Source organism: Triticum dicoccoides, chromosome 2A, assembly GCF_002162155.2.
Source record: "Triticum dicoccoides isolate Atlit2015 ecotype Zavitan chromosome 2A, WEW_v2.0, whole genome shotgun sequence".
NCBI lineage: Eukaryota > Viridiplantae > Streptophyta > Magnoliopsida > Poales > Poaceae > Triticum > Triticum dicoccoides.
In genome coordinates, this window is record NC_041382.1 from 140,878,497 (window position 1) to 140,899,729 (window position 21,233).

General features: G+C 48.2%; 2 protein-coding genes across 2 annotated transcripts; one reads left to right on the plus strand and one right to left on the minus strand.

Annotated features, from left to right (window-relative positions):
- The first annotated feature begins 6,793 nt into the window (after positions 1-6,793).
- Positions 6,794-9,285, plus strand: LOC119353843 (protein PYRICULARIA ORYZAE RESISTANCE 21-like). The gene is made up of 3 exons (XM_037620533.1): positions 6,794-6,909; positions 7,945-8,026; positions 8,201-9,285. The coding sequence occupies exons 1-3, from the start codon at positions 6,898-6,900 to the stop codon at positions 8,989-8,991; spliced, it is 885 nt and encodes a 294-aa protein (XP_037476430.1). The 5' UTR covers positions 6,794-6,897; the 3' UTR covers positions 8,992-9,285.
- A 10,339-nt stretch (positions 9,286-19,624) lies between these two features.
- Positions 19,625-20,951, minus strand: LOC119353844 (probable carboxylesterase 18). The gene has a single exon (XM_037620534.1). The coding sequence runs from the start codon at positions 20,815-20,817 to the stop codon at positions 19,768-19,770; it is 1,050 nt and encodes a 349-aa protein (XP_037476431.1). The 5' UTR covers positions 20,818-20,951; the 3' UTR covers positions 19,625-19,767.
- Between the last annotated feature and the right edge of the window lie 282 nt (positions 20,952-21,233).

Sequence of the window (21,233 nt, forward strand, 5' to 3'; positions counted from 1 at the left end):
TGGGCCTTAATGGGCCATACCGGAAAGGAGAGAAGGGCCTCAAGGGGTGGCCTCGCGCCCCCCATGGGCTGGTCCGAATTGGACTAGGAGGGGGCGGCGCCCCCCTCTTTCCTTCTCCCTCTCCCTCTCCTTCCTTCTTCTCCTACTTGGACTAGGAAAGAGGGAAACCTACTCCTACTAGGAGTAGGAATCCCCCCTTTGGGCGCGCCCCTTGAGGTCGGCCCTCCTCCTCCTCCCCTCCTTTATATATGGGGGAGGGGGCACCCCATAGACACACAAGTTGATCTTTAGCAGTGTGTAGTGCCCCCCTCCATAGTTTTCCACCTCGGTCATATTGTCGTAGTGCTTAGGCGAAACCCTGTGTTGCTAACTTCATCATCACCGCCACCATGCCGTCGTGCTGACGAAACTCTCCCTCGGCATCAACTGGATCAAGAGTTCGAGGGACGTCACCGAGCTGAACGTGTGCAGATCACGGAGGTGTCGTGCGTTCGGTACTTGGATCGGTTGGATCGCAAAGACGTTCGACTACATCAACCGCGTTACTAAATGCTTCCACTTTTGGTCTAGGATGGTACGTAGACACACTCTCCCCTCTCGTTGCTATGCATCTCCTAGATAGATCTTGCGTGATCATAGGTAAATTTTTTGAAATACTGCGTTCCCCAATAGTATCTTCATAGCCCAACAGTCTGGCCCATGTCCAACAGGCCGGACGCCCGAGGACCCCTTTGTCCAGGACTCCCTCAACGCACACAACCAGGAGCAAGAGTATTGTCCTAAGCTTTAGCATCACGCTTTAATGAGAAAGAAAATAATTTGAGAATAAAGTAATAGGGAGTTTTCTCATCAGGAGTAAAAAGAGTGGCTATATCATTCAACTTACTAAGATACTAAGATGTGCCACAACAGTTTCAGTTTCATAGCCATGGAAAGGATCAGATTCAACCAAAGTAATTAACTCTGGATTGACAGAGAATTCATAATCCTTATCATCAATAAATATAGGTGAAGTAGCAAACTTAGGATCACATTTCATTCTAGCATTCAGAGATTTTTTTATACTTGTGTAATAATTTCTCTAGATCATCTCTATCATTACAAGCAAGAATATCTCTAGTTGTTTCTTCACTCATAACATAACCTTCCGGTACCTTAGGCAATTCATATCTAGGAAGGCTAGCTCTAGCAGGTGTTTCAGGAGATTTAGTTTCAAGCTCATCGTCAGATTCAACAACATCATGTTGTATAACTCTAGCAATTTGTTTATCAAGAAATTCATCAAGTGGCACATTATCGTTATCAAGCAAGGTACTAGCATCATCATAAGAATCATTCATAGCAGAAGTAGCATCATCAATAACTTGCAACATATCATAATTAATAGCATGTGGTGGTGTTGCAAGTTTCCTCATAACAGAAGGTGAATCTAAAGCAGAACTGGATGACAGTTCCTTACCTCCCCTCGTCTTTGAGGGATAAATCTTAGTCTTTGGATCCTTCAAATTCTTCATAGTGATAATATGATAATAATCCCAAGTGACTCAACAAATATAGCTATGCTCCCCGGCAACGGCGCCAGAAAAAGGTCTTGATAACCCACAAGTATAGGGGATTGCAACAGTTTTCGAGGGTAGAGTATTCAACCCAAATTTATAGATTCGACACAAGGGGAGCCAAAGAATATTTGAAGGTATTAGCAGCTGAGTTGTCAATTCAACCACACATGGAGATTAATTATCTGCAGCAAAGTGATCAGTAGCAAAGTAGTTTGATAGTTTTGATAGTAGTGACAACAACAATAGTAACAGTAACAGTGATAGCAGTAATTTTGTAGCAAGTGTAACAGTGATGATAGCAGTAGTAACTTAGCAAAATCAATATAAATAAATTCGTAGGAATTGGATCGGTGACTTGTTGGATGATATTCATCATGTGAAAGTTATAAACTAGGGCGATACGGCACTAGCTCCAGTTCATCGATATAATGTAGGCATGTATTCCGTAAATAGTCACACATGCTTTATTAAAAGAACTTGCATGACATCTTTTGTCCTACCCTCCCGTGACAGTGGGGTCCATATTGGAAATTAAGGGATATTAAGGCCTCCTTTTAATAGAGAACCGAAACAAAGCATTAACACATAGTGAATACATGAACTCGTCAAACTACGATCATCACCGAGTGTGGCCCCGGTTGTTGTCACTCCGGGGTTGTCGGATCATAACCGTAGTAGGTGACTATAACTTGCAAGATCGAATCTAAAACATGGATATAATGATGAATTCATAAACGGTTCAGATCTGAGTTCATGGCACCCGGGCCCAAAGTGACAAGCATTAAGAATAGCAAAGTCATAGCAACATCAATCTAAGAACATAGTGGATACTAGGGATCAAGCTCTAACAAAACTAACTCGATTACATGACGAATCTCATCAAACTCCTCACCGACCAGCGAGCCTATGAAGAAATTACTCACTCCCGGTGGGAGCATCATGGAATTGGCGATGGAGATGGGTTGGTGATGACGAAGAACGAAGATCCCCCTCTCTGGAGCCCCAAACGGACTCCAGATCTGCCTTCCCGAGGAAGAACAGGGCTTGGCGGCGGCTCCGTCTCGTGGATCGCGATAATTCTTTCTTCCTATTTTTTCTGGAAATATGTGATTTTATAGTATCAGGGGGGTCGTCTGCGGGGCCACCAGGTGGGTACAACCCACCTGGGCGTGCCCTGGTGGGTTGTGCCCACCCAGGTGCCCCTCTCCGGCAGGTCTTGACTCCAGAAATTCTTATTATTGATATAAAAAATCCTCGCAAAGTTTCGTTCCATTCCGAGAACTTTTATTTCTACACAAAAACAACACCATGGCAATTTTGCTGAAAACAGCGTCAGTCCGGGGTTAGTTTCATTTAAATCATGTAAATTAGAGTCCAAAACAAGAGGAAAAGCGTGAGAAAAAGTAGATATGTTGAAGATGTATCACTTTTCCAGCAGCCTTGTAACTAGTGCTATAGAATTTGAAAACCACAAGAAACATGATGATCTGATTGCGGAGGGGCCGGGAGGTGGATCTGATGACGGGGAAGAACTCGGCGGGGACGACGCAGTGATGACGGAATCGGACTGGAGGGAAGGCAGTGTCGTGCTCGGGGACAATGACATGAGCTTGGGGACAGCTACACGGCGCTCAGAGATGGTTGCGGGAACTCGAGGATGGCAGTGCGGTGCTCGAGTACGATGAAGGGAGGGGCAGCGGTGGCAGCCGACATTCGGTATTGGCCGACGTCAGGATTCTGCGTCATGCATCGCTAGAAGTCTGATCATATCCTTTGCGTTTGGTACTCGCAGATACCGATCTTCATAAACGCTCACCACAGTTTTAGCGAACATTTTCATTTCACTTTATGATTGTATCTTAGGCCATTCGAAGAGTGTCATCCCATGATCCATAGGAGAGTCATATGCAGGCATCCGAAATGTCGCAGAGACACCTTTCGAGAAGTGGAAAAACCCAGGAGACGGATGACATTTCTCCATTTTCAGGAAACCGGATCAGTGGCTTCCATGTTGTCAGCAATTCGTAGAAAACATTCGTTCGGTCATGAAGCGTCGCGGGAACACGTACACAAGAAATGTAAAACCCGGCAAAAAGTAATCTTTCATGAGCTAGTCGTGGCCTTCGATTCTGTTCCCATAAAATATCGCACGACCAACATGTGGCCATGGACGCTTCCTCTTCTTTCCGGTTCATCCTACCCATTTAGCAACCATCAATATTGTCTCATCCTCTTCACCACCCATCATTTAATCCTTGAACTTGGAGCTTGAATCCGACCAGGAATCATCAAAAAAACATTTGCTCGGCCATCAGATTCGTCTACACATGATGCGAATCTTATGTCATTTACACGAAACTATTAGCCGCTAAACAAAATCCGCAAGAAAAAGGCTAGATAAATTTACCTTGAGGTCGCGCGATGGAAGGGATAGCGCTATCAGACGACGAAAAAAAGGCATGGGGCTGCGACGACGCGTTGGAGGTCCGAGAACGGTCCAGGGGCAGAGTTGGGATCAAACGAATGCCACACAGGAATGTGAGAGGGGACACAAGGGAGCGCGCATCTTAAAATGTACATTACGCTTTTTTGCGGGAAGCTAATAGTTTCTTAACACAATACAATCACATGTGCTCACAACACGTACATACACTCATTCATATGGACACATTCACACACACCTTATCATTTTGAGCACCTGCGAGATACTACAACATCTTGAAATTGACAAAGTCATCATTGGCGCCTCGTAGTGGACGGAAACATCTCTTCTCATTGAACAAACATCGCCAGGAAGCGTGAAATAAAGGCAAAAAATACAAGCAGAAGTGCTAGGTTTAGGATTTAAACCCTGATGGGCTGAGAATACCTTTATCCTTCTAACCATCCAACCATATGTTGGTTCACCATTATGCTAATATTTGAACGGTTGAAGGATCTGCAATATCGCCTTGCTCAACCCTCAAATATGAAGCCTCGCGGGCTTGGTTTAGACCACACTCCAAAAGCTATTGCGATGGAGTGCGTAATATTGACTCTGCTAAAGTGTTGATCAAAATCATTGTAATGATTATTATGGCGATCAAATCTTACATTCTTAAAAAAAATAGCCTAATTATCTCAACATGCAAAGTGTTCACCTCAACGTCCCACTAAGATCGTGCATTTAAGTCTTCTCTCTCACTAAACCATGCACAATCTAACACATAAGCAAACTTATAAATTACAATTTATGTTTGCATTAGTCTATGCTTGTAACGATGCCACATCATACATGCATTCTAGTCATCCTTCATATTTTTGTTCGAAATGATATTTTTCACAGTAATTCAAAAGTTTTAATTATATTTTTAGAGACTTTCTTTATTGATTTCCAGGCTTATATTTTGTTTTCATTGGATTTAGTTATTTTTTAGCAACTATTTACATATTTTTTTAACAAAGTTATCGCAGCAACGCGCTGGGTATCATCTATCATCTATTTGATACAACGACTCTACTGAAGTAGCGATCACGAGAGGCCGAAGCTATATAAGTACTTCCTCGGTTCCTAAATGTAAGTCTTTGTAGATTTTAAAATAAATTACATACGAATATATATAGACATGTTTTAGAGTATTTAGGAACGTAGGAAGTATTTGTTTGCATACGCGCTCTCAAACGTTCATTCACACCTGTAACGCGACAGGCCGAAGCACCGACACAAACCCATCACGGGCGAGGGAAATGAAAAATGCCCGCGAGGCACATGTCCGGTAGGTGGCACGCAGGCGCAAACGCCATGAGAACAGGCCCATACGTGCACGCCGCCGCCACGATCCTATCCCCGCAAGCTCGCCCGGTGGTTGGCCCTCGCTTAGCCATGGCCTGGCCGCCACCGCCACACATGGCGAACGGTTTTGCATCTCGCCCCGCTTGCAGACTGCACGTTAGCCGGCACCGGGTTCTGGCAGCATTGCTCGTACTACCACACAGTTTTCTCTCTCAGTTTAAGGATCAGCGAATGATTGTTTGGATTTTTCTCCATGTGAGGGGGGCATCCACGGAGCGTCGGAAACTACACCCATTCCTGGCTGCAGCCGTCTCCGGTGGCATCTTGCTTTGGAAGGGAAGTGGCAATGACATCGGAAGGTTCCCAGCGTTGTTTTCTGGCGAGCTCACGATGAATTGCACATGAGTTGTGCAGCACTTTGGAGGGAAAAGGCCATTTCGCCCGCCGAAGATCGCCGTGCGTATGATCGATCAAAAGGCACTACTCCTAACGTACCACCATTATTTATTAAATAACTCCTCTGGTTGGTGGCCTAATCCAATAATCCAATCACGTTCGCCTCTATCTACAGCCCATTAGCTAGCAGTAAAATAATCACCAGAAACTTAACCCCACGCAGAGATTTCCCAGAGCCAATTGAGCAAGACAAGCAGCGTGCTCCCTGCGCCGCAGCACCAGAGCGCCCAGGCCTCTCGCGCAGGAGGAGTCCGGTGAAATGTCGCGCCCAAAATCTCCTTAGTTTTCTTTGCTGCTGACATGGTGCTCCAGCCACCTCCGTTCATCTATCGGCATTTTTCGCGCACTTGCACCCGCCGGGTGCACACTTGCCCCCGGTGCACTGTCGCCGTGGCAGCAGGAGCGTGATCGTGTCACGCGTGCCGGTGAGGTGTCGAAATCGGCGGCCGCCTGGCTTGGCTGTGCCTCTGGTGCTGACAAGCCTGGCTGGCCGCATGGAGCAGACGGCCCCGCTCCCCAGGGCTGGCGCTGGCGCTGGCTAGACAACAAAAACGCAGCACACATCACTAGCGGTTCACTTGCCACCACTGAACGTCACTCGCTCGACCTGCTCTAGTGACACTAGCAAGTGGAGCGTAGTCAGTATCATCAGTAGCATTATTATGAACGCCTTTGTGCGTAGTATTCGTGTAGAGCGGTGCTGGAGGAGGGTGTTCGCCGTTTGTCATTTCTCTGGGTCTAGAAGTGGGGTGGGTGATTTGATTTGGCGCGGCAGGTGGTGGTGCCGGTGCGTGCCCGACGCAGGCGGGAGAGGCACAGCCCACCGACTAGACTGACAAAATGTGCGTGTACGTACTCCCACATGCCGCACAGCTAATACGGGTCGGGTCAAAGAGGACCGGAGGGCCCGCCCGTCGGTGTGCCGCCAGGGTTGGTTGGTGCCCGCGCCTGTGCGTGCGCGGCCCTCTTAAAACGCCGCACCCACCACCGGTCTTCTCATATTTCTTCCCTCATCCTCCTCTCTCTCTCTCCCTCACTCACCCCAGAGCAGAGCACAGGCCTCCTCTGAAGGCTGAAGGTGACGACCACGCCTCAGGCGGCGCCATTGCCATGGCGGACAAGGTAACAACAACGCCTGGACTAGCCTGCTTCTCCCCGGTTCCCCTCTCGATTCACCGCGTGCGTGGGGTGGGGTGGGTGCGCGCGCGATCCGCACTCTGAATTTCGTCCGGCCCGAGAGTTCGTTTCTTTGAAATTCGTAGGCCCTCTTCCCTAGTTTATGCCATTGATCTATGTTCCGCTTCTGTGTTCGCCGCTCTTCACTAGTTCACTTGGCAACGAAGCTGATCTCGGCTCCTCTTGTCCAAACCAACTGTCATCTTCGTTAGAGATCGACAGTGGCTTCATGAACGACGCGACGCCATGTTTTCGTCTGAATCCCCACAAGTCGTCGGAGTGCCGAGCACTCAAACCAGAAACGCCATGAGAAATGAAGTTCGCAGCAGGCAAATATCTCTCGGGCTCATTCTCGAAAAAAAAATATCTCTCGGGCTCTGACCACAAACTCCCGTCCCTATTTTCTGCGTGTGATGTCACTCCTTTCCTTTTCACCCACCGCTTTGCTGCCAAGATCAACGCGCGTTTCCCTTTTCGTTGCCAACTGATTTCAACATCATCCTCTGAACCAAACTGGAAAACGAGCACAAAAGCCCGTCGTTTTCTCATAATAGATGCGTTTGTTTCACATTTCAGTGGCACAAGTTTTCCCACTGAATTTGTTGTGATGAAACGCTTTGCTCCAATATTCAGTGTTAGGACAGTTAATGGATTAATACTACCACCGGTAAACTGTAACAAGCATTGAGTCGAATATTTAAGAAGGTCATCTGTAATTTGTAAACGCACTGGCTGAAGAATTGGCGGCAGTTGGTTCTCTTCTGATGAGAAAATTAAGAATTTTCCAACTATAATCTGAGCATGTGAGTGACACAGCGAGTCCTTCCTTCTGGAAGGCACAGTATATAGCTCAGCCTGGTACTCCTATTAGGTACAGTTAACTCTGAATTAACAATTGTCAAGTGTGAGACTCACACCTGGATCTACTTCTAATACTCAGCTGCATTTACCTTCATTTAACCCCCCTCGATCTCGTCGCAGATCTCCACGGTTGTCCTCAAAGTTGACCTTGAATGCACGCGATGCTACAGGAAGATGAGGAAGGTCCTCTGCAAGATCCAAGGTAACCTATTAACTCCCGTCCGTCACAGATCAGTCAATCACCCATGCAGAGAAGCCGCTATGGCCTCGTGGCGGACCGCCGCTGACACGCGGGCCCACGTGCATGCGAAGTTACGGTGGGCGGGCCAGCGTCGTCAACCTCATGGGCTGACCGTGCATGGATCGTGTTGTGCAGACAAGATGAACATCAAGACCATCTCCTTCGACGAGAAGAGCAACTCCGTGACGGTGTCCGGGCCGTTCGACCCCGACAAGCTGTGCCGGAAGCTCTGCTGCGAGGCCGGCCGGGTGATCAAGGAGATGCATGTCAATGGCAAGGAGCAGAAGGCGGACAAGGACGGCGGCGGCGGCGGCGGCGAGAAGCAGAAGGCGCCCAAGGACGCCGGCAAGGCCGAGAAGGATGGTGGGAAGGCGGAGAAGCCCAAGGACGGCGGCGGGAAGGCCGACAAGGAGAAGCCCAAGGACGCCGCGGCCGCCAAGCCGGAGAAGAAGGTCAAGTTCGACGACGCGCCGCCGGCCACGGACGCGAAGCCCGGCAAGGCCATGCCGCCGCTGCCGCCCGGCATGAGCATGGCCGACCTCGGCCCGCTCCTGGAGAAGATGAAGCAGGCCAAGCAGCAGGGCGGGGGCGGGCCCCAGCCACCGCCGATGATGGCGCCGCCCGTGGCCGCGCAGGGGGTGGCCGTGCCGTCCATCTGGCCGGCGCCGGCCGGGCCCATGTCCTACAGCTACGACCCGACGCCGTACGGCCAGCCGTCGTACTACGGCGGGGGCTGCGGCGGTGGGTGCGGCGGGGGGTGCCAGTGCTGCAGGCCGCCCGTGCCGGCCGGCGGGTACTACGGCGTGCCGGTGCACGACCACCAGGGGTGGTACCACGGCAACCGGCAGCCGTACTACCCGCAGCAGCAGCAGCAGCAGCAGCCGTACTGCGGCGAGGACCCCAACGCCGGGTGCAGCGTCATGTGATCGGCAGGCGACGCGCCATGGACAGAGGCAGAGCAATCAGGCATCGGGCATCAGTCATCAGTGTGTGTGGTCACTCTCCCGTACTCACTCATGGCCTGCGGTTAAAATTTTCCTTTTCTTTCTTCCTTCCGTGTCGTGGGTTCTTGTTTATGTCTAATTAGGCGTTGAGTTGTGCATGTGAACAGAGAAGTTGTGCTGTTGTGTTCCTGGTGCCTAGCTTGTTTCCTTAGTTGGTTCTTGTCATGAATGAATATATTTATACCAGTAATTAAGTACTGTAGTTTATTTGGATGGAACGAGTTGACTACTCTTAATTCCGATCTCGAACGTGCGATGATCATGTGCACACTTGATCAAATCAATGTGATGTTATGAACACTCGCACACAAAACACAGCGGCTCTGTTCTCGCTCGTGAGCTGAGGGCAACTACCACGCACGACCTCAAATAAACTCGTTATGTCCGGATTTCATCCGTTTGAATGTAGCAATGAGGCGTGTCCACCCAGATTTAGGTTTGCGTCAGCTGGGTAGCAAAAATAGTTTAAATTAAACATATGTTCAAAATAGTCTTTTATTATAATTCATTTAATGTTTTAGAAATATCAGAGCCTTACAAAACCACTTAAATTTGTGCACACGAAAAGAGATTAAACCGATAGATCTATTAATTGTTAATGTGATTCCACATATACTCAACCAAGTCATCTTGCAACTACGTATGAGTGTTTCGATCACGCAACTCACGATGAAATTGGACAAACTGTTCAAAGGTTGCAGGAGGTGAGTGCTCAGGCTCAACATCTCACCCTGGAAATCAAACTCTTGGTCGTAGATACTGCTATCACGCTCATCCTCAACGATCATGTTGTGTATAATCACTCAAGCATTTATCACCTCTCAAAGATTCTGAGTGCTCCATGTCAATGCAGGGTTTCAAACAATACCCCATCGAGACTGAAGCACACCGAATGCACGCTCCACATCTTTCCTGCATTTAGGCAAACCTCTATCTCTTCTCTCCTTGCGGATTGGGTATGGTCTTCACAAGAGTGGACCATCAGCTAGATAATATCCCTTGTTGTAATGGTGGCCATTGAACTCAAAGTTGACCTCCAGGCACTGGCCTTCTGCAAGCCTTGCAAACACTGGAGAATGCTGAAGAACACTAATATCATTGTGAGAACCAGCCATGCCGAAGAAAAAATGTCATATCCACAGATCTTGTGAAGCCAGAGCTTCAAGTATGACAGTGGCACCTTTCACATGTCCCTTTTACTGCTCCTGCCAAGCAAATGGACAGTTCTTCCACTTCCAGCGCATACAATCGATACTATCAAGCATGCCCGAAAAGCCCCTCTCGACATTAATCGTCAACAACCTCTCTATATCAACGAGATTTGGTTTTCTTAGGTATTCAGGACCGAACACTGCCACCACGGTCTTGCAGAAACTATACATTGAGAGGAGACATGTGGACTCACTCATACGCACATACTCATCCACAAGATCACCGGGAATTCCATATGCAAGCATGCGAATAGCCGCAGTGCATTTTCTGATAAGAGAAGCCAAGCTTGCCAATGGCATCCTCTTTGCATTCAAAGTATGGGTCATATGCAACCACTCCTTCCCGAATACGATTGAACACATGCCTCCTCATTCGGAAGCGGCGACAAATTTGATGCGGTTTATAGAGTGCGGTGCTCTCAAAGTAATCGGAATAGAGGAGGTGGTGTCGTTTCTCCCTATTGCGGTTCAAGGCCAAGGCATTCCCGGGGATTGATCCCCTGAACCGAGGCCGCATCCTACTGATGTGGTCATGGACGACCAATGCTGCCACCACGATGTTCTCATCATCCAAGGACGAATCATCCGATGAACAAATGAAGTTGTGAAAGAAGTACTCATCTCCGCTATCCATGGTACCTTGCAAGCAAAGCGTCGAACACCTTACGGGCGTGGTGTAGACACGGCCGGAAAGGGCACGTCGAGGCCGTTGGTTCGCAGCAAGGTGGACAACCGCGGGCGAAGGGCAGAGCGACGACTGGGGAGGAAGAAAAGGGGCTGCTCCACCGACGGGCAAATCAAGGTGGTGAGACGGGCATGGCGGCGGCGATGGCGAGGGGCCGAGGGCGGAGCGACGAAAAGGGGAGGAAGAAATGGGGTTGTGTCTCTGACAGGTGGGCTAGGGAAGGACAAGGGCGCGCCCCCCGCCCGTCGTGCGTTGTCCATTTGGCCGCAAACGCGACCCAAAATTTGGGCTGGGAATGGATTGAAAGCGGATCGAAACGGACATTTGTCCGTTTGCTTCCGCGTGTTGGGCCGCAGTTTGTACCCGTTTACCCCCAAACAAACGCGAGTGGGCGATTTGGGGTCGTGCGTGGAGTTGGCCTAAAATTGTGAAGAATTTGTGTGGCATGTCCTGATCAATGCGTGATGTTCTGGTGTGTGTTTCGGTACGGCTATGCGTGTGTTGGTTGGTCAGATTTGCTTGTCTGGTGGATCAGCTAAGTCTGATCAAATCAAATAACCAATCAATCATGCAGTCAGGCTGGTCACACACAAAAGGCTCGTGCATTATCATGCTGCCTCCGGGAACAAGAACTCGTGGATTAGCTTAATCAGCTCACAGCCTGATACAGCCGAAAAGCGGAACGAAATCATATGAGAACTAGATCTTTAATGGCGCGCGTTGCTGCACCCGTTTATTTTAAAATGTTTTATGATAGAGATATGATTTTTCTGTAAATACAGGGAGACCAGATAAACTATGGAAAATGTTAAAATAGACTAAAATTATTTGTTTCATGAATGTTTCCCTTTTTATGAAAGATACTTCTCTCAGAAGTAAGTAATAACCTAATCTGGATGCTCCTTAAGTTAGTATGAAAATTCTTCATGAAAAAGGTTTTGGGATTAACCACACCAAGAGCCAAACATGCCACAAACTCTGTAATTTGGGAAGATCTCCGCTGAACATACATGTTAGGTATATGGTAGGGAGCAACACAGTGTCCAGTGGCAATCATAATAAGGGCTGCATTTGGATCATTCTCAGTTAGGAGCTTTGTTGGGACCTGATCACACACAAGAACTATCATGTTGGCACGCGTTGCTACGCCTATCATTTTTTGGGTAAAATGGTAGAATTTTCTCTAACTATATGAAGTCATAATGCAGTAACGTTAAATTACGTATAGACTGACTTGAAAAGCTTAACTAAAGGTCAATTTGAATTTGCAGCAGGACCATGCAATGCCATGTCATGGACATGCACACAAATTTAATCTTTACATGAACCCTTAATCATACAATGAGGCTTTTAACAATTGAGGGCACTCAATTTAATTTATGTAGACAGAGAAAAACTATAATTTTTTTGAATGGGTACAACAAACAGACCATCGTCTGATTCTATTTTCTTACTAATAAGTAAAAATTATAGTCAAAGTTATGTGATGAAGACCAAAAAAGTCAATGTGCGCCTTATATTTTGGGAAGGAGGGAGTATTAGTTTGGCTCAACTAATTTGTGATCAGGCTTCAACCAAGTATACTGAAGAAGTGACTTCATAAATGCTACATGTATATTAATTCAAACAACAATGTTTAAAAGGACAAGATTTAATAGAGAACACATTTATGCTATAAATTTTTCTTTTTTGATTTCTAAGAGGATTAACTAATTCCGGTGTAGTCATGGACTATGTGACGGAATTTGAAAACATGTATGTCAGAAAGCACCTAGAGCTTGGAATCAGAACAAGGATAGGAGATGTGCTTCCTGAAGTCTCGGGAGATTATGGTTGATGAGTAAATGAGCCGCAATTCCACTTAGCATGTCGAAGATATGCACCTCGAATTCCTTGGGTCTGAATCATTACAACAAAATCATGGGAAAGCACTTCAAAAAATATAGTAGCAGTTTTGGTGCTCTCACTGAAAGCTGTGTGATTTTTTATATTTTTCTAAGCCCAATACGACCAAAAAATGAAAGAATGGCAAGAGCTGCAAGTGCACGAGCTTAGCAATGCATAGTCATGATGCTGCCACTATACCTTGAAAGAGGAGCTTCAAATTTTCCATAGTGCGCCAACATTTAGGCTGAACCAAACCATCAAAGGAAGGCTATACAGAAATAAAATATGTGGATTTCATTGGAAATGTATTTGTGCAAAATAGCAACTGTTCTTATTGTCAGGATGGGCAAGCCCGCCATCAAAGGAAGCATATCACCATACTGACAATATTTTTGACAATATAGATCCTAGTAGTTGTTGCTGGATGGCACAAATGATTCCATTATCCGGTGCATACTGAAATAATCTTCTCCGTCACATTTCCAGTAGCATTTAGAAGTGCCCCCGGGCCCTGACTGCATTTGAAAAGGTCAAATCTTTCATGATAAGCTGAAGCCAATATTTAAATTGGAAGGTTATGCTGGAATCAAAACAAATTGAAGATCAAGACAGTGTCCAAGGTAGCACCCAAGATGTTTCCACAAGACGAGGCGCAGAACATACAGAAGGTCAGACAATTTTATGTGTAACCAATTGAAGATCCAAGTCAAATCACTAGCATTTACTTGGTTGCATATTACAATCTCTCACCAAATGGTGTGAGCACAAAGAGAGAACTCATCGTTGCTATGAAGCATTTGAAAATAGCAAATTCAGGATATAGAAGGCACGGTCTTGCTCCTGCTACTACACGTGACATAGAATGCATAAGAAGAAACGGATGCTTGTGCTATGAAAGATTCAAAAGTGCCACTAAATATATAGAAAAAAACATGAAAATGCAAGTGCGATTAGTGTTGTTTCTGGAGATGTAGTGGAGCATGATGGCAAAGGGCGTGAAGGGCAGGAGCAGCGTCAATCTTGGCCTTGAAGATGATGAGGTGACCGAGGTTGCTCGTGGGAGTAATAATACAACATAATGAAGTTTCTTATAAAAATATACACAATGAAGTGCAAGCGGGCTCTAACCATGATAGTGGTAGTATCAGAGGAGGACCATCAGAACTTTGAGGCACATAGGGTCATCATCGACGGCCAGGGCCTGCATGCCGACTGGGAGCTGATCCCTCTCCCTTTCCCTGTTCATCAAACCCTTCTTGGCCTCCATCATTATGGCGGCCATTAGCATCCCACTAATTCAGAGCAACCGAATAATCAAGAGCAAGAAGAGTCAAGCGCTCAACCCCAACACCACCTGAACACAACCTAAATTACTCACCGAAGAATAGGAAATCAGGGGCAAAAAATCGCAGGTGGGTTTGGATTTCGGCGCACCGTTGGAGAAGACTCATCCACCACGCAAGTAAGTCGATATGCTCGAAGCGGAGTGCCCGCGTCTACCTGGCCGGAGGAGCCGTGCTGGTCACCATCTCCTCCTTCCCCTCCTAGAGTCGTCGCTCTTCCTTTTCCACCACCTCCCTCATCTGCACAAATCCTAACCTATATGAATCAAGAGGAGACACCTATTTGTTCACAAATCCGAGATGAAGCACCAATCATACCTCTAGCGTGGAACGAACGGATCATGGAAGATCTTGCTGACAACATGGTGAATTGGCTGCAAAGGTGAAGACGATGCTAACTGGTTCGAGGGTGGCTCAACTCCTGATGTGTTCCGCGACTCGCCCTAACCATCCTCGCATTGTTGGTGATGCGGCATGTAATACGCCTAGTGCACGAGTAAATTTAGTTGTTGATACTAGTACAACATGTACGATGATTATCAACAAAGGAGTGCAAACAAACAATGTCGAGGTAAATAATTTGATGCAACTCAGCAAGGGAATAGATGGAAATCTTCGTATTTTATGTGGACCTAGTTATGATGGCACGCCTTCGCCAAGAGAACCTATGCATGGTTGTGCGACCTTTCGGCAACCTGTGTTTGGTCACACTGCTAATTTGACTACACGGAGCCAAGCTGCTGGCTGGCGACCTACACATCTACGTTATTACGGTCATGGACCAGAGAAAGACACGGGCTGGAAGAGATGTGTGCAAGGTTCAAATAAACTAATGTCATGCAACGATGAAACCAGGTTTGGTCAACCGTTCAAGAGAACTATAGAAGAGATCCAACCACGTACGTTCAGTATATCAGGAGATTGTTACCAATACAATAAAGATTTGTTTTCTAGGAAGGAACCGGCGGCGTTGGTTATGGAAAGAGAGAGAAAAACAGCTGCAATAAAAATTAAGAAGCAGATAAACACAACAACTTTGGTATGGAGAAAGAAGAAACGTGGAGATCACGTACATGAATAGGTGGGCCTGCGAGCCTGATTCTGGCCGACCTTTCCTTGAAGGCGTTTTGTATCATTGCCTATATATATGCTAGTATACGTGAGTCTTAGGGAGGAGGTTATTTTTTTACAGGTTAGACAACATGTGTATCGAATATTAAGCGACCCTCTTCGGGTGTCGTTGTTATTTATTTTGTGTGATTTTTCTGCGTGAAAGTTGCACTTGGCTCGAGGTCTGTCGTTCCCGACGGGTTGCGTGCTGGTTACGTCTACTTCGGCGGGAGGTTGCTCGTGTGTCGAGGGATTGTCCGTTGGTCGTCGTTACCCCTACTTCAGGTTACACGTATTGCTCGTGTAATTGGGATTAATTTTTATCGGTGGATCTTGGAGGTTATTGCATCGTAAAAGATCGGGCCAAATCAGCGGCACGTCCGAGGTCGTGCCCTCATCAGTTGGTATCAGATTACTGGGTTTATTACGGTGCAATTTGTTCCCATAATTTGTTGGTACGTATTCTACTCCTGCAATGAGGACGGAGCGCTACTTTGATGGCGAGATGTCACACACTGAGAAGGATCCGTCCCGTGCCCTTTCTTGGTTTCAGATCTACACTAGGGTGAAGGTAGGAAAAATTTCTTGCGCCATGATGATAGATCGTTCTTCCCAAATAAATTTGGTGAGTCAAACTTTGGTTGATGCATTGAAGCTAGTGACGATAGAGCATCCAGATCCATATAAGCTCGCATGGCAGGGAAAATTTGTGCTAATAAAACATCAAGTTGAGGTGCCTCTTGGATTTTGTGGATTTACTGATTCGGTTTTATGTGATGTTCTTCCATATCATATGTATGCGTGTTCTTTGATTTTGGGTAAGCCATGGATAAAAAAGAGGGATATGCAGACGGATAAATCGAGCACCTTTTCTTGGAGGAAGTTTCAGTTTATTCATAATGGTCGGTGGATTCGTTTTGAAACATACTCTTCTGAACAATATTTGGAGGATCGTAAAAGGCGAGACCATGCACATGCTACAATTGATGCAAAGAAACATGAAGAGAAGATGTTGCTAGCAAAGAAAAAGGTTGGGGGAGGTACTGTTGTACTTGAAAATATTTCTGCTCACAAGGAGAATGAAGAGGAAGTAATCGTACCAATGAGTTGGCTGAACATGCAACTCAAGTGGGTACAGAATAGTGATAGTATGACCGTTGACAGCGTAGGAGTTTGTTTCAGACTCAATGTGATATCAAGGGCACTGCATGCAAGTTGATTATCGACAGCGGTAGTTGCACTAATGGAATTAGCAGAACATTAGTGGAATCACTTGGGCTATCCACCTGGCGATATGAAAAACCATATCATTTGGAGTGGTTGAATAATTGTGGGCAACTCAAAATTACACATAAGGTGCATGTGCCATTTTCAGTTGGACAATATATTGATGTTGTTGAGTGCGACGTTCTTCCTATGGATGTGTGTGGTTTGTTGCTAGGACGACCATGGCAGTATGACCACAATGCAATGCATGCTGGGAGAACAAATACATATACTTTTGTTCATGAGGGAAAGCAGCGTGTGTTGAAGCCGATGGAAGATAAAGCCATTCACTCAAACATGGTGCTAAGTGTGTGCAAGGAGAAAACACGCCAGACGCCGAGACCGAGGATGGTCTCGTTTCAAGAGGGGGAGGATTATGCGACACACACTAGCGTGCTTAAAGCGGAGATTACTACAAGCAAGAAACTCATTAGAGACAACTCACAGGAACCAATTAGAGACAATTCACAGAAACCGAGGACGGTTTTGATTCAAGGGAAGGAGGATGATGCGGCATGTAATACGCCTAGTGTACGAGTAAATTTAGTTGTTGATACTAGTACAACATGTACGATGATTATCAACAAAGGAGTGCAAACAAACAATGTCGAGGTAAATAATTTGATGCAACTCAGCAAGGGAATAGATGGAAATCTTCGTATTTTATGTGGACCTAGTTATGATGGCACGCCTTCGCCAAGAGAACCTATGCATGGTTGTGCGACCTTTCGGCAACCTGCGTTTGGTCACACTGCTAATTTGACTACACGGAGCCAAGCTGCTGGCTGGCGACCTACACATCTACGTTATTACGGTCATGGACCAGAGAAAGACACGGGCTGGAAGAGATGTGTGCAAGGTTCAAATAAACTAATGTCATGCAACGATGAAACCAGGTTTGGTCAACCGTTCAAGAGAACTATAGAAGAGATCCAACCACGTACGTTCAGTATATCAGGAGATTGTTACCAATACAATAAAGATTTGTTTTCTAGGAAGGAACCGGCGGCGTTGGTTATGGAAAGAGAGAGAAAAACAGCTGCAATAAAAATTAAGAAGCAGATAAACACAACAACTTTGGTATGGAGAAAGAAGAAACGTGGAGATCACGTACATGAATAGGTGGGCCTGCGAGCCTGATTCTGGCCGACCTTTCCTTGAAGGCGTTTTGTATCATTGCCTATATATATGCTAGTATACGTGAGTCTTAGGGAGGAGGTTATTTTTTTACAGGTTAGACAACATGTGTATCGAATATTAAGCGACCCTCTTCGGGTGTCGTTGTTATTTATTTTGTGTGATTTTTCTGCGTGAAAGTTGCACTTGGCTCGAGGTCTGTCGTTCCCGACGGGTTGCGTGCTGGTTACGTCTACTTCGGCGGGAGGTTGCTCGTGTGTCGAGGGATTGTCCGTTGGTCGTCGTTACCCCTACTTCAGGTTACACGTACTGCTCGTGTAATTGGGAGTAATTTTTATCGGTGGATCTTGGAGGTTATTGCATCGTAAAAGATCGGGCCAAATCAGCGGCACGTCCGAGGTCGTGCCCTCATCATTTGGTAGCCTATATCCATCTCTCTCTTGCGGTGACGGCAGCAGCGGTGAAATTGGGAGAGGTGGGGTTGAGACGTAGGGTAAAGGGAGGGGAGGGGAGGGAAGGGGAGAGGACGGGGGCGTATCTGTACCGTTCTTTGGGGATCGGATGTTAACTCTACCAGCAAAGGAGGGGCCTCCGATTTTGTGCCAGGAATAGCGGCCCACACCACCGGAACAAGAAGCACATCGGACGCCCAAGAATGATCACGATGTGCAATTCGACGGCCAAAATCAGTAATGGCCTGAGAGAGCTCCTAGGGTGCACAACTATAATGTTTCTAAATATTCGGGGGGAGAACACGACGAGCTTTTCATCAGAGAAAGGGGTCATCATGGAAGGAGGCCGCTGGCGTCTCTCACCTTTGGAGGCGTAAAGCTGGTCTGGGCCCTCGTATCGTTGGAAAGGCAAATGTCTCCGGCCGGAAGCCCCGGCTACCCAGGCCTCTTTTGGTTCATAGGATAAGAATATTATAGGAATAGGAATTTTGTAGGAAATAAGATGGTCATGTATCTCAAATCCTATGAGTAGGAATAGAAAACGAGATGTCATTTGATTGACACCAAAGAATTTTTCCATTGAGTCTAGGCTCATTTTTATTTTCCTATGAAATACGTAGGATAGGAACCAATCCTATGTAGGAATAAAAATCTATTCCTACGAACCAAAGAACTCTAAAGCAAAAAATTCTATAAAAATCATATCCTCTAAAATTCCTATAAAATTCCTCCAAACCAAAGGAGGACTAAAGTTGAGAATAAATGTCGGCCTCCTTTTCCGGTGCTTGAGCAAGCTGCTATCTCCCGACAGGAACTCATGACAGCCACTTAGCAGAGATCTTTCTGTATATCCTATATTGAATTCTCGATGCATCTGAAGTTGATTCAAATCCTGAATGCCTGACAATGAAGAACAGCTCATCGCACAGCCACGGACGGACACAGCATCGTGCCGGTGCTGCCACTGCGCACACGCGTGCTCTGTGCCGGCCTGCCGGGACACGGGCGCGCGCTCTGGCACTGGGGCGGTGCACTGGCGCGCGCCCACGACAAGGCGCGGGGCCAGCGCGCGGCGGCCAGAAGCGCGGGCGCCGAGAATGCTCCGGCTGGATATGCCGCGGCGGGCGGTGTGTCATTCTCTTCAGATATTCCAGCGGAGACTGGTAGCTCAACTGCTCAAGATGCTCGGCCCATGCTGGCACTCGCCAAATCGGGGGCCAACGTACAGTGGATCTGTCCGCGTCGTCGCACCATTACGGTCTGGGTCGCATGGGCGGGAACCTCTCGTGCCTGGCCGCCTGCTCCGTGACAGGAACGCCGATACGTACGACCAAACACGACCCTGTTTGCGCCATGAATGCCGTTCATCGCGCTGTCGACGCTTGCGTCCACTCGAATTTCCTGTTTTTTAGAACCAACGAACAACTCGTTCACACGATCCACACCGTGCCATGCAACGCAATCAGTCACAAGGAACCGGACATGTTCATCATCAGTGCATCGCATGTGCCTCAAGTTCCGTCGTCACACACCTCACAGCTCGAAGAATCAACACTTTACCAAAAATTCTAAAAAAAATCAGTCACACTGACTGAACTGCAAACCAACTACGAACCAGTGGACAGTGGACACTGGTCGTTCACTGGCGCGTCGAGGTGTTCGGCAGCCCGCCGGTTCACGAACTCGGCCACGTCGGCCAGCAGCCTCTGGCTGTCCGGGAAGCCGTCGAACACGTAGAACGCGTGGATGGCGTCGGGGAACTCCGCGACACGGACCTCCTCGGCGCCGGCGGCTCGCAGCGCGTGCGCGTACGCCCTTTGCCTGTCCTGGTGCACGTCCCACCCGCCCACGCACACCAGCGTCGGCGGGAACGCGCGCCACCTCCCCGCGGCGGCACCGTCGCGCTGGATCGCGGCCGGCACGTTGGCCGACTCGTGGTCCCGCGTGGCGCCCGGCGGCAGGAACGCGCGCCACAGCCACGCCAGCCGCTCCGGCGCCCCGAACGGCGCGTGGCGGAGCCGCTGCTCGGACGCGGTCGCCGCCTCGCCGCCGAAGAACGGCTGCAGCAGGACCAGCCCGGCCACGCTGCCCTGCAGGCGCGCGGCGACGTGGTGGGCGACGTTGCCGCCCGCGCTATCCCCGGCGACAAAGACGGCGGTGGGGGGAGACGGCAAGGCGCCCCCGGCGCCGGCGAGTGCCCAGCGGAGCGCCGCCTCCGCGTCGTCGTAAGCGGAAGGGGCGCGGTGCTCGGGCGCGAGGCGGTAGTCCACGGAGGCGACGACGGCCGGGATAGACGCGGCGAGGCGGCGGCACAGAGCGTCGAACTGGGCCGTCGCCACGGAGTGGAACACGAAGCCGCCGCCGTGGAAATATACAACCACTGGCAGCTGGCTCTGGCTGCCGCTAGCGGCGGGCGCTGGAACGAACAGGCGGACGCGGAGGTGGCTGGAGACGGCGTGGTCGGTGGACGAAACGCCGGCGGCATCGGGCGCGGAGCTAGGAGGGACGGTGCGTTCGAACAGGGAGAGGAGGGAGCGGTTGACGGTGCCGTCGGCGCGGAGGGACGCGGAGTGTAGGAATGAGGCTGCGCCCACGAGCAGGCGCACCCGCCACGGCAGAGGGGGCTTCCCCGGCGGCGGAGAATCCAACGACGCCATCTCTGCAGCTCAGTTTCCGGCCGTCCGGGTGCCGCTTGGTCCTTGGAGTTTGGTGGCGATAAGGTTTACGAGCAGACACCGAGTGTTTCTTATACTGTACTCGATTGGCGCAAAGAGGAACCGAACAATCTCAAGCTCAGTGTCAAGCTTGCATTTGCCAACTAATCTGATGGGGTCTTGCCCACCTAATCTTCTCTCCCTCACCTTATTTCTATCCAATGAAAACCTGCCAGCTAGACCAGACCGTAAATCCTGTAAAAAACTATCCGTGCGTGCATTGTTGTGCATTTGCTGATTACGTCCAAGGCAGAAATACTAAACGTACAAACAATTACAGTATTTTACAGACTTTTTCATCTAAAGGACCAATCACAAACATGCCCCGAGTGTTTCTTGTACTGTACTCTATTGGCGCA